Source organism: Populus trichocarpa, chromosome 6 (assembly GCF_000002775.5).
Source record: "Populus trichocarpa isolate Nisqually-1 chromosome 6, P.trichocarpa_v4.1, whole genome shotgun sequence".
Lineage (NCBI taxonomy): Eukaryota > Viridiplantae > Streptophyta > Magnoliopsida > Malpighiales > Salicaceae > Populus > Populus trichocarpa.
In genome coordinates, this window is record NC_037290.2 from 12,596,965 (window position 1) to 12,617,456 (window position 20,492).

The window sequence follows — 20,492 nt, forward strand, 5'->3', positions numbered from 1 at the left end:
AAATAAAAATATATATTGGCCTAGGCCCACGTGTATATACCTTATCTCTGATTTTTTAGATTGTTTTTTTAAATAGAGGTTTTTTTAATTATTTTGTATATATTTAATGTTTCAAAGAAATTATTCTAATTCATGTATAATTTTGTTATATATAAATAAACTTTATTTTTAAAAATATAAAATATTTATTCTTGGATAATATTTACAATACGTATAACCTTGCATAATATTATTTTTATTCGGTCAATTTTATGTGTGTGTCTATTTCTATTATCATTTGATTAAGTGAAAAAATAATTTTAATAAATAAAGTCATTAAACAAAACTAGATTAATGGCTCATATTTATAGATCAAATATCTTAATTTACATCTATCTCTCGACTTTTCAAGTTTCATCTTTAGTTATTTTTAATAATTTTTATTTATTTATTAGATGATTTTTCATTTATTTAATTAAATATATGTATAAACTTTTTAATTTACTTATTGGTTTTTATATGTAAAAAAACATATTGTAAAAATTTATATATTTATCTTTTAAAAAAAATCTGACCCTCGACAAAACAAATAAAAAACCTAGTCATCATCCTATTTAATGAAAAGGGATTGTTATTTTAGATTTTTAAAATTCATAAGGGCCACTCTTAATTTAGTACCTATACACACTGACCTCAGGCATGTGCCACACTGACCTTGTAATACTGATTACCGAGGATTCTAGCAGCCATCTTTTTTCTTTTCATTTTTATTATTTATTGGTTAAATTTGTCTGTAATAGGAGGAGGAGTCCTTTTATATTACATAAATAAATAAATAAAATTTGTAGTTATGAAACGCATAAAATTAACCGAAACGTTTTTGTTTATAAAACAAGTCTTTTAAAGTATAGTTCTTGTTGAAAACTGTACAAGAGGATCGAAACAACCTATTTGATTATGATCATCTATACATTGAGGAGCTTGACAAAACATCTTTTATATTTATAAATTGAGGCATAATCTATATTAAGAAATATGATGAAAATAAATATAATTGTTTTTTTTTTCAGATTTGATTTTCTGAATTAACTTGGTAAAATTTATAAAATCATTCTTGTAAAATATTCCTTTAATTCTAATAATCAAAATAACACTAAAATAATTTATCTTAAAACAAAAAAGTAAATTCTCAAATAATCGTAAGTTCTTTTTATACCTGAGATTCATGTATTTATACTAACTCAACTCCGTATTCTACATAAATTGGACATGATACTAGTTTTTTTCGCTTGACGTAGAACATACCTAAAATGACAGCCGGAAGGATCAAATTGGCATGAAGTGTGGAACGAAAGCAGTTTCGCTGCTTGCTTCCTTCCATTCAAGCTCATCCCACCATTCCTTGTTTCCATATACAGTTGGTAAAGTTGAGGTGTTGTGAGTTTTGATCGATAGCTGTTTCAGGTTAGGGCAATCAATTACTGCAATGCTCTCCAAGGAAGGGAAAGCCAGTTCCCATGGAGTAATACTCCTTAGTTTTGGCAGGTTGCGGATAGACAGAGTTCGAAGGCTTCGAAATGCCTTCGAATCTTCCCTTGGTATCCCACTCCTGCTGACAACTTCTTCCATTTCTTCGCAGTACATTAAGTAAATCACCTCTAGCTTTGGAAGTTGTAAAACCCAGGAAACATTCCTCAACTTGCGGCAGTGCCAGATATTTATAGATTGAAGATTCTGCAGACATTCCCGAGTCACCGGATTCTTCCACACTGTTTCCAAGTTGGGAAGGCCATGTAACGCCACAACCTCCAGGCTGGGCAACCATTTTTTACCAGCCTCTTCATCAACTTGCAAGTACTGCAGGTCATAACAGTTATTGATGCTAAGCCTTCTCAACCTTTCGCCAAAACTGGAATTCAATGACAGTTGCAAGTAAAATAAGCCATCACATTGTTTAATGTAAAGATACTGTATTACTTTTAGTAAGCCGCTGAAACTATAGAGCCTCTTCAGGGTATTCAATTCATTAATAGTGATACCAAGTGTGGTAAGATACTTCAAGGATTGCAAGTCTGCAAATCCAACTTCATTATCCTGCTGTTCCCAAACTCCATAGCTGTAATATACATTCAAAATTCGCAATTGCAGAAGTCCTGATATAGCTTCTTGTGGAATTATTCTAAGAGAATGTGTTCGCTGCAGATCCAAATGCTGCAACTTGGCCAAATCTCCAAGCTCTTTAGGCAATGAAGTTATCTTTGTCCCTGACAAATCAAGATGCCGCAACTCAACTAACTCATTGATGGATACTGGAATCTCTCTAAGACTGGTAAACGACAAATCCAGGACTCTTAAAGCAGGCATAAAGTGGAAAAAGGTAATTGGAATCCTGTTCAAACCACTGTTCCATTGGAGCAACAAGGTTGACAATCTGGGGCACTCGGGAATCTCTGCTAGTGTCGTTATTCCATTATCAAACAATGAAATTCGCAGTGAATGTTTCCAATGATCAGCTCTGGGTGCTTCGGTCAGCCCTGTACTGGCCTTCACCAGAAACTGATTGTTCGATCCACATTTTGAAGCTATCCATAAGTCAAAACTCCTGACTACATCATGCATCTTCACTTGAGTTTTCTCTTCGCCGGTTTCAAGCAGGCATGCAACTTTAAGAGAACCAATTAGAGCATGTCCCTGATTATACACATAACTAGCATGGAAACTGCCTAGAAATCCTTCCCCAATCCAGTACTCTATAAGCTGCTCTTTCTCGATAGAGTAGTCTTCAGGGAACAGGGAACAGTATAAGAAGCATGACCTCAGCGCATCAGTCTCCAGATTGTCATAGCTGAACTTTAGAAGAGAAAATACATCTCCATGCCTCGAAGTTCAGAAGGAGATCTGTTCAATACCTCAATTGCATACTTCCATTCCTCTTCAGTCTCTTTATTGGCCATGGCTTTTCCAATTGTGATCAAGGCAAGCGGCAAGCCTCCGCATTTTCTCACAATGGTCTCAGCATACGCCCGAATAGTTTCTGAATCAAAAATCTCCTTTTCCCCAACATTCTCGCAGAAGAGTTTCCACGAGTCTTCTTCACCCAAGAATTCCACTCTCAGCTTCTGATCAGCATACATGCCAGTACACACATCCAATGAACGTGTTGTGAATATCACTTTGCTTGTTTTCTCTGGAACAGGGATTCCCAACTTCGGAAGATCAATTCCCTCCCAGACATCATCTAACAAAAGGAGGAACTTTTTCCTTTTCATAAGTTTATGTATTTTCAGTGCTCGTTGCTCGTGGCTTTCCAATTCTTCCCACGGCAAACCTAACCTGGCCCCAACAGCCCTTTGGATTTTATCGGCAACAAATTCTTTTGAGACCCCAACCCATATTACTACATCAAAATGGTGGCGTTTGGTGAGAAATTCGTTGTTAATAGTCTTCAAGAGAGTTGTCTTCCCGACTCCCCCCATTCCATAAATTCCAACTGTTCCAACTCCATCCTCTGCCAGAAATTGTCGAGCTCTTTCTAACATCATATCGAGTCCGACAGCTGGCCTACTCGGCATCTCCTCAACAGCATCAGGAATTGGGTCATCGGCGACGACATTAAAAGCTCCTTTTCCAATCAGTTCATTAGCTCTGTTTAGCAGCTTCGAAGCTTTCTTGCTGAGCTTGTATGTTGAACAGCAAGCATTGCAGCCCACACAGCATCGTCTTCTCTGTTCAAGATCTTCAATGATGGAGCTTGATTACGTAAGCAAGTATCCCTGTATATACTATTTGAATTTAAATTCCTAAGAGATAAGGATTAGGATAAGGTTGTAGGTTGATAAGATTGTAGTAGAGTTAAACTCTACTTGCTGTAACTGACTGCAGATTCTCTGCAACATATATATATATATATATATATATACACTGCTTGTAGTTAATTGACTACGCAGTGCTTCACACAAACCCTACAATATCTTACATGGTATCATAGCAATCTCATTAATTTTTTTTTTCTTCTTTTTCTGTCATTGCTTTCAATCACAATGAGTGATTCCTTAACCACAAATCTGGTGACTATCAATGTCACAGCACAAGCTCCTCTCAAACTAAACAGTTCCAATTACCTGTCATGGAAACTACAGTTTCAAACACTTTTTGTTGGCTATGATTTACATGTTGAACAATTGAATCCAGCATATATCACATGGATACGTCAAGACCAGCTTATCCTCAATGCTATCATTGGATCCATTACACCTACAATCATCCCATTTATTGCTAGAGCAAAATCTTCTCGTGAAGCATGGAGCATTCTTGCTGCCACATATGCTACTCCATCCAGAGGACGAATCAAACAAGTGAAATCGCAATTTAGATTGCTAACCAAAGGCAGTCTCAGTATAACAGATTTTCTACAATCTGTCAAAGCCAAAGCTAATGAACTTGCAGTATTAGGTGCGCCAATTGACAATGAAGACCTGACAGATAAAATTCTTGATGAACTTGGTGATGAATACCGAGAACTGGTAAGGGCTGTGCAAGCCAGGGAGAATGCCATAAGCTTTGATGAGCTTCATGAAAAGCTCTTGATGTTTGAAGCCTCTCTGCATGCAGCTCCCAAAGCTATTAACTTTTTCCCACCAACAGCTTTACAAGCCAGTCGCAACCAGCGCTCTCCCTTTCCCAATGTCAATCGTAGTCTGCCTAATCACTCAAGTTATGGTGGAAACTGGCGTTCACATAACAACTAGCACTCACGCCACACAGGTCCAAATCAGTTTCATTCTGCTCCACCCACACATAATAGTAGTCGGCCGACACCAAGGCCATACCTTGGTTATTGCGAAATCTGTGGCATTCAAGGTCATACAGCAAAAAAGTGTCCTTCCTTCCGACTTGTTCCTCTCAACAATCCAAATCCAACCACCACTTCGTGGCCACCACAAGCCAACATGGCAACCTGCACCCCTCCAGTTTCCTCTCCGTGGATGATGGACAGTGGGGCATCCCACCACATCACATCTGATCTTCAAAACCTTGCTCACCATCTACCATATACGGGCACTGATGATGTTTTGATAGGGGATGGTAAAGGTTTAAAAATTACGCACCTGGGGTCCAATCAACTTTCCTCCTCCACTCACTCATTTCATTTAAATAATATCCTTTGTGTTCCTGACATTAAACGCAATTTAATTTCCATATATCAATTCTGTGTTGATAATAATGTCTCAATTGAGTTCTTACCATGGTGTTTTCTTGTGAAGGATCTATTGACGGGGGAAATTCGCGCAAAGGGCAAAACCAATGAAGGTGTGTACGAATGATCGTGTGTTTTCGCTCCTCATGCTTTTCCAAGTGTCAAACTCGCTCCAATCAATTGGCATTTTAGATTAGGCCATCCTGCATTTTCTGTTTTAAATACCATTTTGTCAAAGCATCATTTAAATTCACATTCAATTTCTAAAGATTTTGTTTGCAATGCATGTCAATGTAATAAAAGTCACAAATTACCGTTTTCTATCTCCAGCTTAGTGTCTCATAATCCTCTTGAATTAATATTTTCTGATGTATGGACCTCTCCTCTCTATTCTCTCGATGCATTTAAATATTATGTTATTTTTGTGGATCACTTCACTAAATACATATGGTTTTATCCACTATGAAAAAAATCTGAGGTCAAAACGACATTCATCCGTTTCAAAGCTCTTGTGGAAAATTATTTCAAGACAAAAATTATGACTATATACTCTGACAATGGGGGTGAATACATTGCGTTGAAAGAATTCTTTGCTACACATGGCATCTCTCATTTAACAACACCCCCACACACTCCTGAACATAATGGTTTTGCTGAGCGTCGTCATAGACATATTGTGGAAACCGGTCTCACACTTTTAACTCATGCATCATTACCACTTTCTTTTTGGTCATATGCCTTTGCCACCGCAGTTTATCTAATTAATCGCATGCCCACTCCAACGTTGAATACTCATTCACCTTATGATGTTATTTTTCAACACTCACCACATTATGAAAAACTTAGAGTTTTTGGTTGCTTATGTTATCCTTGGCTTCGTCCTTACAATGCACATAAGTTAGAACCCCGGTCCAAACCATGCATTTTCCTCGGTTATTCCTTGTCGCAAAGTGCATATTTGTGCTATGAACCCACCTCCTCAAAAATTATGGTGTCTAGGCATGTAACATTTCATGAGCATATTTTTCCTTATAATTCTTTCAGTACTACAGACACTACATTGAAATCCACTGCCATAGACATATGGATTCCACCGACAATCTCAGTTCAAACAACACCTCATGCGCCTTCTACACACTCTTCATCGGCTGCGCCTGATATCTGCACTATCAATGCCACATTTCCTCCGCCAATTATCATTCCACCAACACCAATACCTGCAACCCAATCAACAACATCTTCCCTGCCTACCGTGTCCACTGCCATTCCTCAACCCCAAACTTCCACCCAAACACTGCCTATCTCCTCACAAACTAATACTCTATCCAGTCATTCTATGACTACCCGATCCAAAAACAACATTCGTAAACCAATCCAAAAACTCACATTCACCACCCAACTCACCTGTGACATCACAGAACCAACCACCCTTGCCCAAGCCACTCGTGACCCCAGGTGGTGCTCTGTCATGGTTGAGGAATATAGTGCTTTGATAAGTAATGGAACTTGGACTTTAGTCCCTCCTGCTTGTGCTTCTAATGTGGTTGGCTGTAAATGGATTTTCAGGCTCAAAAGACACACTGATGGAACCGTGGCTCGCTACAAAGTCAGACTCGTGGCGAAAAGATTTAATCAACGTCCTGGCCTTGACTACCACGAGACTTTTAGCCCTGTGGTAAAACCAACAACAATTCGCCTTGTTCTAAGCATTGCTGTCAGCAATGGTTGGCAGCTTCGCCAACTAGACATCAACAACGCCTTCTTTCAAGGCACCCTTATTGAAGATGTTTACATGGCCCAACCTCCAGGTTTTTCTGATCCGGACAAAGCTGACTTTGTCTGCAAACTTCGAAAGGCTATCTATGGGTTAAAGCAGGCGCCTCGTGCATGGTATGAAGAGTTAAAGGGGTTTCTGACTGCCTCTGGTTTTTCCAACTCCCTCGCAGATACTTCACTCTTCATTTACAAGCACGGCTCATGTCTTATTTATATGTTGGTGTATGTTGACGACATCATAGTTACAGGAAATCATGCTCATAATGTTAACCAGTTCATCAATAGTCTGGCAGCTCGCTTCTCGTTAAAAGACTTGGGTTCCCTCACTCATTTCTTAGGCATTGAGGTTCAGACTCATTCTACAGGTGGTTTGCTCCTTTCTCAAAAAAGATATATTATGGACCTCCTACAACGCAACAATATGGCTCTTGCAAAACCTACTTCTACACCTCTGCCTCCTGGCTGCACCTTGACATTGCACATGGGTGTTCCGATGGATGATCCGACCACCTATCGTGCCACACTTGGAAGTCTTCAGTATCTATCTCTCACTCGGCCAGACATCTGTTTCGCTGTCAACAAACTTTCAGAATTCATGCATAAGCCAACAGACATTCATTGGCAAATGGTGAAACGTGTCTTACGCTATCTGCAAGGCACTGTACAAGAATGTCTGCTACTACATCGTCATTCACCACCTTCAGTCCATGCCTTCTCTGATGCAGACTGGGGGGGAACAAGGACGACTTATCTTCCACCAGTGCCTACATAATTTATCTTGGTCGGAATCCCATCTCCTGGTCGTCCAAAAAGCAACACACAACCGCCCGTTCTTCCACTGAAGCAGAATATCGCGCGGTAGCTGACACAGCAGCAGAAATCAGCTGGATTTGCTCTCTCCTGTCAGAGCTACATTTTCCAGTAAATAATGCTCCAGTAATCTATTGTGACAACATTGGTGCTACCCAGCTGAGCTCAAATCCTGTGTTCCACTCAAGGATGAAACATGTTGCTATTGATTTTCACTTCATTCGTCAGAGAGTACAATCGGGTACCCTAAGAGTGTCTCATGTGTCTTCACAAGATCAATTAGCTGATGCGCTGACAAAATCCTTACCTCGCTCACTGTTCTGGCTGCTCAAAGACAAGATTGGACTCATCAATCCCCGTCCATCTTGAGGGGGCATGTAAGCAAGTATCCCTGTATATACTATTTGAATTTAAATTCCTAAGAGATAAGGATTAGGATAAGGTTGTAGGTTGATAAGATTGTAGTAGAGTTAAACTCTACTTGCTGTAACTGACTACAGATTTTCTGCAACATATATATATATATATATATATATATATATATATATATATATATATATATATATATATATATATATATATATATATATACTGGTTGTAGTTAATTGACTACGCAGTGCTTCACACAAACCCTACAATATCTTACAGATTCAGCTTCGATATCTTCAACTCTTTGTAGCCACCCTTTGACTTGGCTTGTGCAGGTTAATCCCTCCACCTCAGCTCGCTCAACCTTTCTCTTCAAGTCATCCCTTTTGTCCTTCAATTCATTTAGTGCTGTTGAGAGGGAGTCAATCCTTTGATCCACATTAACAACATAGCTCAACCTTGCAGCAGCAGAAATGCACAAGCTGTGAACCATGCCAATCAGAGGAGACACAATATCCATAGATGAAATTCTTCTGCGAAGGAAAGAACAAGTTGATTGAAGTTCGCCTAGAAAAGCTGTTTATTTCCTTGCCACCCACTGAATTGATGACATGAGAGGATTGCTCAATTCTTGCAATGAAAAGATGAGAGTCAAACCAGCACAAATGAATTGGAAATGGACTGATCATCAACTCATTTTCCCTCGATTAGATAATGCAAGAAGGCCGCCATTATGGAAACCTTCAAGTTGACTGACTTCTTCTATATTTGCGTTGCTATTTTCAAACAGTATAAAAGAATGAAAAGTACGTCTATGAAAGTTCCCCACCTTTTCCTTGGATTAAAAATTTGTTGACCGTCTCTTTCAATGATTACTAACACCCACCCTCCCTTTCTTCATCCTGATTTATCACAAATCAACTCCCAATAAATATTTCAGCTTTAGATGTTCAAATATCAAATCAAGAATAAATTATTATTTTTTTTGGAAAATCCCCAAGAAATTGATTCTGAGTTTATTTCATTGGTGTTTCTAATGCGATTCCAGCTTTAAGGAACACGATATGGCTATGAAATTCTGAACAATCATTACTCATTTGAAAGAGTCTAACAATTGACCTTCATCATAAAATTTCCCTCTGGTGCCCCCCGATGAGCAAATATTTCTTTGCACGCTTTAGAAGATCCTAAAATTTTGTCTAAAACAAGGATCAGGCATAAAATTGCTAGTGGCTATATTAACTGCAGCCTGCAGATGACGCTTCAGTGTTCCATATTTTCCTTCTGCTTTTCATGAGAAGGGAAGAAGTATTTCTATAGATACGTCATTCTCGTTAATTTTGCTTTAGTAGATGCAGAACACACAAGGTGGGAGAAAATCTAGAGCCTAGCAGAAGAAAGAGTAAAATCACAATTTATGATGTAGACACTGAAATTAGCAAACCTTCACTCCCTGAACTATCAACAAGATCTAGCGATCAAGGTAAAGATTTGAGGAAAGCATGCTATGCTGAAGGAAAAATTAATGCAGGATATGCACTAAATCCATAGCAAATCAAGTTCGTCAAGAAAAAGATGCCATAGATATGATGAGCATCTACACAAGTTATGGGATCAAAACAACAGTGTCTCCCATCATGTTTAAGCAAACGGATGAATATACACATAAAATTTATATATGTACATATACCTAGTTTTTCAACACGGGTGGCCTTCGAGTATCCTGAACAGCAGTGCAAAACAGAACTCAACAAAGGGAAAAACTCATAAAAAAGATAGGTCTACACTGTCAGATAAGTTCTTATCATAGTTGCTCCTGTTGGATCGGAGAGCAGGTGCCTGACAAGGCACATTCTCAAATCATTTCGTGCAATAGCAAACATATAGAGGGCAAATAACATGAGATCAGCTGAGGAGAGAGAGGAGCTAAGAAATCCCTGCCACATCCTGCAAACCAACACATCTATCAGTTATTCCAAAGTAAAAGTGCAATGCAAGCAAGTCCAGCATCTATTTACAGATTTAGCTCACCCCTATTAATTTATGTGTAAAATCAATTAGAATTGACAGCCATGCTTCCCCTATTTTCTTTAGCAATGAATTTCTCTAACATCTCTGGCTATCATGCTATTTGAGAACTGCTTACCTACTATTAAGGCTCATTCAAAATTGCTCCTGTTAATAATTTGTTCAATAACACTGTTATTAAATAATGAGACACAACCAATTTCATCCCAAAATCTAAACCCTAATTTCTTTGCTAAAACAGTTAGAAACCCTTTAAGATCTTGACCAATCACAATACAACCTGAAACCATACAATATCAAAAGAATCTTTTTCGCTTTTATGGGTCTTTTAACTGTACAACTAAGTTCACATGACAAAGTTTATCTGGTATATGGGTTCAATTTTCAGCCAATACGTCATTTTTGTTAAATTGAGCCAATTTTACAAAGAAAGTTATTGAACAAATTATTAGCATGAGGTTAATTTTGAATAATTGAGACGTAAAGGACAAAATGTAAATGATAGGTTAAGCTCTGCTCTGCAAGCAACCTGCCATCATAGGAATTGTGCAGCTAAGCATAATTGAGTGCCCAAAATTAGGTTTTGAATATGTCATGAGATCGAAGAAAGAAGCTTGACAGTTAGAGAAGGAATAGCAGCAGCATTGGTTATTACATTTTGCATGATTTACTTGATAATCGAGCATGCGGGAAATAACAGTTGTATCAGTTAGTTAGTTGAAGTTAATTGAGATTTAGTTACAAGAAGGTTAGCAATAAACAGATTGTATAAATAAGACATGTGAAAGATGTGTGAGTCAAGTAATCAAGTATACAGTTTCTGTAATTTCTTCTCTATTTCTTCTCATCCTCAACCTCTTTTCTTTCATTTACACATTGTTAAGGAAAACTTCCTTGGTATCAGAGCTACAAAGATCCAAGCAAGAACATCCTGTCATTCTCAACCATGGTAGATAGTAACAGGATGAGATCTTTGGAGGAGCATAGCAGGCATACTGATGAAGAAATACAAGTAATCAGAGCTGAAGTCACATTGCAAGGAACAGAATTAAGCAAGAAGATGGAGCAGCTACAAGTACAGAAGGATACATCGTTGACAGCCTTGAATTCCTTAAAGGCCACTCATAATAATGAAGGAGGAAGAAGGTAGAATACTAACATTGAAGGAAGCATTCCTCCTCAAAGAAATGGCAATCGAGGAGATAGTATGGGAATTCTAGAAGGCAACAGGGGAGGATATAATGCAATCTTTCCAAGAGTAGAATTACCTACTTTTTTTGAAGAGAATCTAAGAGGTTGGATCATGAAGTGTCACAAATTCTTTAAAATGCACTTCATACCTGTACACTAATGGATTGAAATTGCTTCTTCATACCTGGAAGGGAGAGCAGAGATCTGGTGTGAGGGATTCTTGGTATGGGGCAATGACTTAGCCAACTGGGTTCTAAAGGGATTTGTGTAAGATTTGGGAATCGCAATAATGTGGTTGAAGAGTTTAACAAGCTGAAACAGGAAAAGAGTTTAGAGGATTATGTGGAAAAATTTGGAGAGCTCAAATCGTTAATGAGTTCATGAAATCCTTCCTTGCCAGAAGCATACTATGTGTCCAGCTTTATTAATGGGCTTAAAGAAGACATTAGACCAATGCTGAAAATCTTGAAGCCAAAAACACTCATGCAAGCCTTTGAACAGGCCAAGTAGCAAGAGGAGTCTAACTATGCGACAGCCAAGAAGAACAGAATGATGCCCAGACCTCTAGCAATGTCTTTGGAAGACCAACATGTAGTTTCCAAACAAAACCTTTGTATCAATCAAAGGGTGAAATGTTAAATGGCTGAGAACAATCCTCTGACAATCTTTATGAGCAAAGAAGGAAGATTGGATTGTGTTTAAGTGTGGAGAAAAATTCAACCCTGGACATAAATGTACCGTGAAAGGACTGCGTATGATGGAAAGATTGGAAGATGGAAGTGAAGAGTTTTTTTAGACTGAAGAACAACGAGAAGTGAAAACTGTGGAGGAAGATGGGATAGAAGAAAATGGGCTATCTCTGAATGCTACGGCAGAAAACTATGTTGATAACACTATTAGAATAAAAGGAAGTTGTCAAGGGGAGGAGCTCATAATATTAATAGACAGTGAAAGTACGCACAGCTTCATTGATGAAAAGGTGAAGCTGAGAATCAAGGTTGCAATGGTAAGGACAACAGTGTTGGCAGTCACCGTGGCGAATGAAAATATTATGAGATGTGATGCGCACAACTTCTTGTGGTTCATGCAAGTTTGCAAATCTTGGAGTTGGGGAGATGTGACATGGTGTTAGGAGTGGATTGGTTAAGGGTGTATTCACCCATATTGTTTGATTTTGTTAAACTGAAACTTTCATTCAAGAAAGAAGAAAGAATGATTGAACTTAAAGGCGTAGTAAATGAAGTAAGACTACAAGAGATCATGGCAACCAAGGCTTACAAAAGTCTTAAGAAAGCTGTAAGTGGATTTGATGGACAGTTCTTTGCAATTGAAGTTGTAGAGGCAGCAGTGGATTATGAAAAAGCATTGTTGAAAGAGTTTCACATGGTGTTTGCAGAATCCACACAACTTTCTCCTGTCAGCAACTTAGACCACAAGATTCCATTATTTCCAGGAGCAAAGTCTGTGAACATTAGGCCATATAGAAGTTTTTTAATTCAGAAGGAAGAAATTGAAAGGCTAGTGAAAGATATGCTAAAGAATGGGATTATTCAACACAGCAGTAGCTCATTTGCTTCCCCAGTCCTTCTAGTCAAGAAGAAATACAACACATGGAGATTCTGCATAGACTATGGACATCTGAATAGTTTAACTGTTCAAAATAAGCTCCCAATTTCATTAGTTGATGAGCTGCTGAATGAACTTCATGGATCACGGTTCTTCTCCAAGTTGGATATAAGGTCAGCATACCATCAAGTGAGAATGTTTAAAGCAGATGTGGAGAAAACAGCCTTCAGAACTCACCATGGCCACTACGAATTCAAGGTAATGCCTTTTGGATTAACAAATGCTCCGACTACATTCCAGACATTGATAAATAATGTGTTAGAACCTAATTTGAGAAAGTTTATATTGGTATTTTTTTATGATATACTAGTATATAGCTCTACCTTAGAGTTACATATTAGTCATCTTAAATTAGTATTGGAGCAACTAAAGAACAACCAGCTTTTTCCAAAAAGATTAAAATGTTCTTTCTGTAAAAGGCAAGTTGAGTATCTTGGGCATATTATCTCAAAGAAAGAAGTAACCATTGATCCTAAAAAGACTGAAGCTGTTAAGGATTGGCCAGTACCTTCTGCTATCAAAGAATTAAGAGGGTTCTTAAGCTTAGCAGGTTACTACAGAAAGTTTATTCAAGGGTTTGGCATGATTAGCAAACCACTTACTGACTTACTGAAAAAGAACAGTTTTGTATGGAATAATAAGGCTCAAGATGCATTTGATAAAATTAAAGTAGCTCTAAGCACAGCACCAGTGGTGGCACTGCCTGATTTTGATAAGGTCTTCGTATTGGAAACTGATGCTTGTTCCAGTGGATTGGAAGCAGTGTTGAGCCAAGAAGGTAGACCTCTAGCTTACTTCAGTAAGGCTTTGAGTCTAAGACACCTGAGGTTATTAATCTACAAAGCAAAATATATGGCCATTTTGATGGCAGTTGAAAGGTGGAGGCACTACTTGGAGCATAATCAATTCATCATAAAAACAGATCATGAGAGCCTGAAGTTCCTACTTGAACAGAAGATCCATACACCAATACAGAAGAAAGGGTTAACCATGTTAATAGGGCTTAGATATCAAATTCATTACAAAAAAGGAAAGGAAAATGTGACAACTGATGCATTGTCCAGAATATTTGAAGAAGAATGAGCAACTGTTGGAAATAAACAGATTGATATGCTTAATGGCAGGGTTGATGCAATCACTGTAATGGTGCCAGCTTGGCATGAAGAAGTAAAGGCATCTTATGAGAATGATTCTATCCTACAAGGAGTCATTACTGAGAAGATGATTAATATGAATAGCTGGCCACAATATCAGTTTACAGAAGGAATTCTCAGATTCAAGGGAAGGACTGTAATTGGATCAAGAGGTAGTTTGAGGAAAAGTTTAATATCTACAGCTCATGATTCAAATATTGGTGGTCATGCAGACATACAGAATTCTTACAGATGGCTGAAGACTTTGTTTTATTGGCATTCCATGAAAAAAATGGTAGAAAGGGTTGTCAATGAGTGTGATGTGTGTAAACAGGACAAATTAGAGAGAGTTGCCTATCCAGGACTCTTACAACCTCTAGAAACTCCAGGTGGGGCATGGAAGGATATTACTAGAAGGACTTCCCAAGTCAGAAGGAAAGGATACAATTAGATTCACTGAATTTACACATTTCATTGCCATGTCTCATCCTTTTACAGCCCAAGATGTAGCTCAGTTATTCATGTGACATCTCTATAAACTCCATGGACTACCAGCTACAATACTGACTGATAGGGACAAGATCTTTACTAGCTTGTTCCGGAAAGAATTGTTCAAGAAACTAGGAGTGAAGTTATACATGAGCTCTGCCTACCATCCACGGTCAGATGGGTGGATTGAGAGGGTGAATCAGTGCTTGGAAGTTTACTTAAGATGCATGACAACGCAATATTCTAAGAGATGGCTACGGTGGTTGTCTTTGGCGCTGTGGTAGTACAACATTAGTTTCCATTCAGCCATAAAAATGACTCATTTTCAGGCTCTATTTGGGTATCCACCCCCTTGCAGAGAGTTATCTACTCAAGAAGCAAGTTCTGTAGCTACAGTGAATGAGATGATAGCAAGAAGAGTTACTACTGATCAGTGGTTACAAAAGCAATGGGATATGGCTAAGAATAGGATGAAACAGATGATTGACAAACACGGGATTGAGAGAATTTCCAGTTGGGGATTATGTCCATTTGAAGCTTCAACTATGACAAACACAGGATTGAGAGAATTTCCAGTTGGGGGTTATGTCCATTTGAAGCTTCAACTATATAAACAATCAAGCATAGCATTGAGAAAGCACTTCAAGTTCAACCCGTGATTTTATGGTCCTTGGAAAATTCTACAGAAATTGGGAGCAGTTGCCTACAGGTTATAGTTGCCAGTTGGGGCTGCAATACATCCTGTTTTACATGTCTCGTTGCTCAAGAAGAAACTGAGGACAAATGCCGTCATAGCAACAACTATGCCAGCAGTGGATGATCAAGGAAGGGTGAAGATTCAACCTGTGGCTATACTAGACAGGAAGCTCATGAAAAAAGATAACAGGGCAGTAGTAATGGAGCTAATCCAGTGGTCTAATATGTTTGAGGAAGATGCCACCTGAGAAATCCTGGAAGAATTGAGCCAACAGTTCCCTGATTTTAACACAGATTTTTGTGGACAAGAATCTTAAAAGGAAGGGTAATTGTCATGAGATGGAAGAAAGAAGCTTGACAGTTAGAGAAAGAATAGCGGCAGCATTGGTTATTACGTTTTACATGATTTACTTGATAATTGAGCATGTGGGAATTAAGAATAAACATGCGGGAAATAACAGTAGTATAGTTAGTTAGCTGAAGGTAGATGAGATTTAGTTACAAGAAGGTTAGCGATAAACAGATTGTACAGATAAGACATGTGAAATACATTAGTCAAGTAATGGAGTATACAGTTTCTGTAATTGTAGAAAATCCTTTCTTCTCTATTTCTCCTCATTCTCAACCTCTTTTCTTTCATTTACACATTGTTATGGAAAACTTCCTTAACAGAATATTTGCTCATCAAAATTCTCCAAAAAACACAATCACAAGTTCTGCCATTCTCCCTGAAACTAAAATAATTTGGATTCCATCTCAGGCACAACTTCTTTTAAGATGGCTAGTAGTCCCACCACCATCATTACCAAAGCCATTCACAACCACAACTCTACTGCGTGTTGATTATGCTATAAAACAAGAAACACCAGAAATCATTACCTCCCAGTCACTGCCTTCACTTCCATTACATGATGCAGAACCATTATTTTGCCTAGATTCTTTACTAACTCAGGGCACGCGTAGTTCTATCCTCTGTATTATTTTGTGTATTCATTTTCCAGAACGAGTATTACATTTCATCCCAGATTGACTTGTATCAAGCTCATATGAAATTGAGTTCTAACTACGAATGGGGTAAGCGGATATTAAAAGAATACTAATAATTAGTATATATAGGCAAATGATGGGAGTAGACGTAAAAGGATACTAATCATACCAACTGGGTAAGCGGAAGAAGGTATGGAAAAATATTCTGATGCCTTCAATATCCAGCTGCAATATAAGTGCTAGTCCAAAGAGAAAGAATGCCCTTTGACGTTTTCTCTCTAGTGGCCAAAGAGTATTCCAAGCTGAGAAAAAAGAAAAGCATTCAGCATAAATTAATCTTCCACCATAAGTTAAGGAGCATCAGCTAACTTGTCTTTATTGATATTTTCAGAAACTGGACTAGAAAATTCGTTCCAAAATGAGTCCTAACAGGAAGCTAAAATCCATGGTATAGAGGATTCTCCCAAAGAAAAGTTGTCAAATGAAGAAACTTATTGCACTGTGCTGGAAGTGCTGTTTTATTCACGCAATAAGATTGGCAAACTCAGTAAGAATTAGATGTGAGTAACTACTGTGATCTGTGATGTCCCATTTTGATTGCTGAAATTATGATATTACCATCTTTAAGGAAGATATGTAAAATGGACGAAGTGGTGTTCGGGAATGTTTGTGTGTCTACTGTTCCATACCTTGCATTGATATATTTGCATAACGTCTTTCAAGAGTAAGCTTTCCCTTAGAATGATCCTGATTCAATATATTTGCAATTACAGAAGCATAATTTGGAGCCTCGGACAATGATCTCACCACTGAATAGCCTGTTTGATGAAGCACGAAATGAATAGGTGCCTTTAAGTTTCATTTACTTCAGAAAACAGAGATTATCCCTACTGTTCTTACCTGTGGCTGGATGCACCATGCTAGCAGCAGCACCAAATGCAAGATTTTTTTGCTCAGTATTTGGCAAGGAACCACCAACTGGAATATAAGACCATTCCTGCTTAACATATCAAAAAACTATTCACTACCCTTCACGCACCCAAGGGACAATAATGTTGTCAATATAATTCAACTATTTTTGTGAAATAGCTATGTCCCCGAGAACACAAAATGCTTTCTAGTGCAAAACACTAATAGCACTTTGTTCATGGGGCTTCAGCATTATGCATGACAAGAGCGTGTACCATCTAGTAATGGCAATACCAACAATTAAATATGCACAATAAGCACCCTCGGAACTATTATACCTCAAAAATCCAAATTTGGAGGAATCAAACCAGATAACCTCTGATTGATATCGGGACAATATAACTGTCAAAAAGCACATCAGATGACAATGACAACCACCTTTTGTTTTTGAAAACATAATTGGTTTTACATGGCATGCAAATAAACACATGTCTTGGAAGTAAAGATAAGGAAACTACTCCTAGAATGCATCATAGATTTGGTTGTGAAGATTACCTCTTCATAGGTTTTCAAGACTCGGATTCCCATTGCCTCTAACCTTGACAAGAGTTTTTTCTTTAACAAGTCGAAAGGCATCGCGTCTTTTGAGGCCAAACAAGTTTCCTGCAGTTTACTATCTCTTTAAACTTTGCACATTATTGTTATTAATAAAATTGAAAATATCCAAAACAAATCATATTGAACAAACCTCAAAGAAAACTCTTGTTGACGACATGGGCATTGCATAAAGAAATGTTGGATATTCAGCTTCTAAACATTGAACTTTTTGTTTAATGTAGTCTCTGTAATCCATGAAAACCATTAGGCTAGGATCATATGGATTGTTTTCCACCTGCAATTGAGAAACAAAGTGATATTGTCAAAAGGAATTGCAGCTCTGAACAATTTACAAAATCCTTCACCGGTTTCTTAGAAGAGAATTATAGAGCAATATTTAAAATTCAGATCGATCCTATGGTTGAAATTATCAATGTAACAGCAAAGAGAATAAACCTAGGGTGCAAACCAGAGAGGGAGAATTGAAAGTCATTGTAATGGCTTCTTAATTCAAAGTTGCTTACCATCAACAATATGTTTTCAGAAAAGAAAAGGGTTTACACACGCAATCCTTTCTTTTCCCTTTTGTTCTAATTTAGGTAGGCATGAGGACAATCCGGTATTAGGCTACCATCTCATGTCAAAATATGGAAGGAAGAAAATGACATAGAAAAACACGGCTCATATAATACATAATTATTGATAGTTACAGGAGATAAACAGGGCTAATAAACCAGCTCTTATTATTAATAGATAAACAAAGTTATACACATAATCTTTGAGCTTTAAATGACTTCTAAAATGGTATATCTCACTCATACCTCAACTTCCACACCATAAGCTGTTTGCACAGAAACCCTTGGACCTCCCACCTCATACTGCAAGAGTTTTCCCGAGGCAGCTCCAGATGCAACAGTAGCAAGCCTTTAATAACATGTCAAAAATCAAATTTGGGTTTAAATGCAATAAATAAGATAAAATTCACGTTTACTAAGCAAGGACTAAAAAAATTTGAGGACATCAAAATTTACCTGCATGGAACTACAATGCCATGTTCACAAGCTACAAGACTTTGACCATCAGTTGCTTCGGTAATCCTTTCCACTTTTGAGCTCAGATATGAAACACCTGACTCGACACACCTAGAGGAAATTAATATAGATTATACACCTCTAAAGGACTCCAATTCAATATCAAAGGCATGATTAAGATGAAAATTATGATAAAAGCAATTATTGAAAACACACACTCTTCGTAGCTAGTCTTACCTCCTCAACAACTCTTCATGGAGCAAATATCGACTAACTCGTCCATAGGAGCGACCGATCAGAATGGGATCATTGTCGTTAAGATATACAATGGTATCCCGCCAAACATGCTCAATACACCCATCAAGTCCAAGATCTGAAAATACAACAATTTATAGTTATACAGGTTAATCCAAACAGGAAATGAAGTATTTCCAAGCCTACAAATTGCAGCAAAGTTGCATCAAGTGGTAAGAAAAATACCCAGTTTAGATTATTCACTCAAGCTTAGGCAAGTTACAAACGAAGTTGGAAAAAAAAAATGGAAGGCAAAAAAATAGCTTAATATTCCATACGTAATTTAAGTGAAACACACGTGGCATTCGTAATAAAGGGCAAAAAATACTAAATATTAATACCTTTAAATTCATCCTCCCAAACACCATAATTATTAGTAAAAGGAAGATCAGGACCAATAAGTCCAACACTTAACCCCAACTTAGCTGATTCTGCAGCTAAAGCTAATCCTGCTGGACCACAACCAACCACCACCAAATCCAGTTCTCCTCCACCTTCTCCGCTTGTTGCTATCGGCCGCAACTGCAACCGCATAATTAATAACAAAGTTAATATGTTAACAAGAAAAGAAAAGGAAAATTAATTAATTAATCAAAAAACACCTTGTCGGCAAGTTTAGACTGTTGACTCATGGCCTTTTCTCGCTGCATTTGTACAAAACCAAGCTCAGAACCACCGGCTTTAATATAATCCTCTTCATCAGCAAACATACCTTCTTTGACAGCAACACTACTACAGCTATCATTCATCCCTCGACTACTATTACTACCTCCTCCTGACCTCACTTTACATAAACGGTATCGTTTATTACTATTAAAAACACTCTGCTTTGCACTGCTGCTGCTACTACTACTCTGTGGCTGTGTTGCTACTCCTGTTTTAGACCTCCACACAGGACATGGACATGACAGCAGCACAGCCGCCATTGCTCCGAAATTCCGAGCTCCCACGCATTCCATTTCTTAATGTCCGCTATCTTTTTCTTGCTCTCTGCTGCTATTTATGTGCAAGAACAATCACGCCATTGCCGTTGTTTGGGTAGTTAAAAGAAAATAATCGAGGACAACAACGTCAGTGACGTTCTTGGAGATGCTTGTTGATTTGATTTATTTATCTCACAGTCTTTGTTGAGTTCTTGAAAACACAAATAAAAGAAATAATGTCACCGACGGTCTGATCTTTTCTTTCTTTTTTTGAGGATAGGGAAGGGTAGGCTGGTTTGGTTTCTCTGCTCTCTAGTCTTTTCCTTGCTCGTCATCTCTTGAACTCTCATCCTCAAGACCGCCACGTGGACGTATTAGATTGGTGAAGTATTTCAATATAGCCGCTCCTATCTCGAACGGGTCCAAACGACGTCATTTTCTTCCCTTTGTTTACTTG

At 37.9% G+C, this 20,492-nt stretch overlaps 2 protein-coding genes across 4 annotated transcripts; both read right to left on the minus strand.

The window, feature by feature from the left end:
- Positions 1–1,161: 1,161 nt before the first annotated feature.
- Positions 1,162–8,979, minus strand: LOC18100365 (disease resistance protein RPS2-like). The gene is given in 10 exon segments (XM_024603071.2): positions 1,162–2,849; positions 2,852–3,734; positions 4,494–4,580; positions 4,735–4,825; positions 6,315–6,435; positions 6,581–6,639; positions 7,356–7,462; positions 7,597–7,668; positions 7,777–7,893; positions 8,409–8,979. Coding segments are annotated over 10 exon segments (3,324 nt in total). The 5' UTR covers positions 8,652–8,979; the 3' UTR covers positions 1,162–1,305.
- A 663-nt stretch (positions 8,980–9,642) lies between these two features.
- LOC18100367 (lycopene epsilon cyclase, chloroplastic) lies at positions 9,643–20,354 on the minus strand. 3 transcript variants are annotated; one of them, XM_006381596.3, is made up of 11 exons: positions 19,715–20,353; positions 19,454–19,634; positions 19,056–19,191; positions 18,819–18,929; positions 18,609–18,711; positions 17,939–18,082; positions 17,746–17,853; positions 17,182–17,278; positions 16,971–17,099; positions 16,451–16,583; positions 9,643–10,078 (listed from the first exon to the last, which is right to left on the minus strand). In XM_006381596.3, exons 1-11 carry the CDS (start codon positions 20,069–20,071, stop codon positions 9,913–9,915), a joined length of 1,665 nt encoding a protein of 554 aa, XP_006381658.2. In that variant the 5' UTR covers positions 20,072–20,353; the 3' UTR covers positions 9,643–9,912. The 3 variants fall into 3 exon arrangements, with proteins under 3 accessions (XP_006381658.2, XP_024459498.1, XP_024459496.1); XM_024603730.2 differs by lacking the exon at positions 9,643–10,078 and adding an exon at positions 12,567–13,205 and having other exon boundaries at positions 19,715–20,354; XM_024603728.2 differs by lacking the exon at positions 9,643–10,078 and adding an exon at positions 15,819–16,142 and having other exon boundaries at positions 19,715–20,354.
- Between the last annotated feature and the right edge of the window lie 138 nt (positions 20,355–20,492).

What these genes read in the sequence shown, in the direction of transcription:
- LOC18100367 (XM_006381596.3), bottom strand. Translation starts at nt 20,071, where the DNA reads ATGGAATGCGTGGGAGCTCGGAATTTCGGAGCAATGGCGGCTGTGCTG. An exon ending in TTGGGAGGATGAATTTAAAG is followed by an intron (nt 19,192 to 19,453) that starts GTATTAATATTT and finishes TTGTATTTTCAG; the next exon opens with ATCTTGGACTTGATGGGTGT. An exon ending in TTCTTCCGCTTACCCAGTTG is followed by an intron (nt 10,079 to 16,450) that starts GTATGATTAGTA and finishes GTTGGTTTGCAG; the next exon opens with GATGTGGCAGGGATTTCTTA.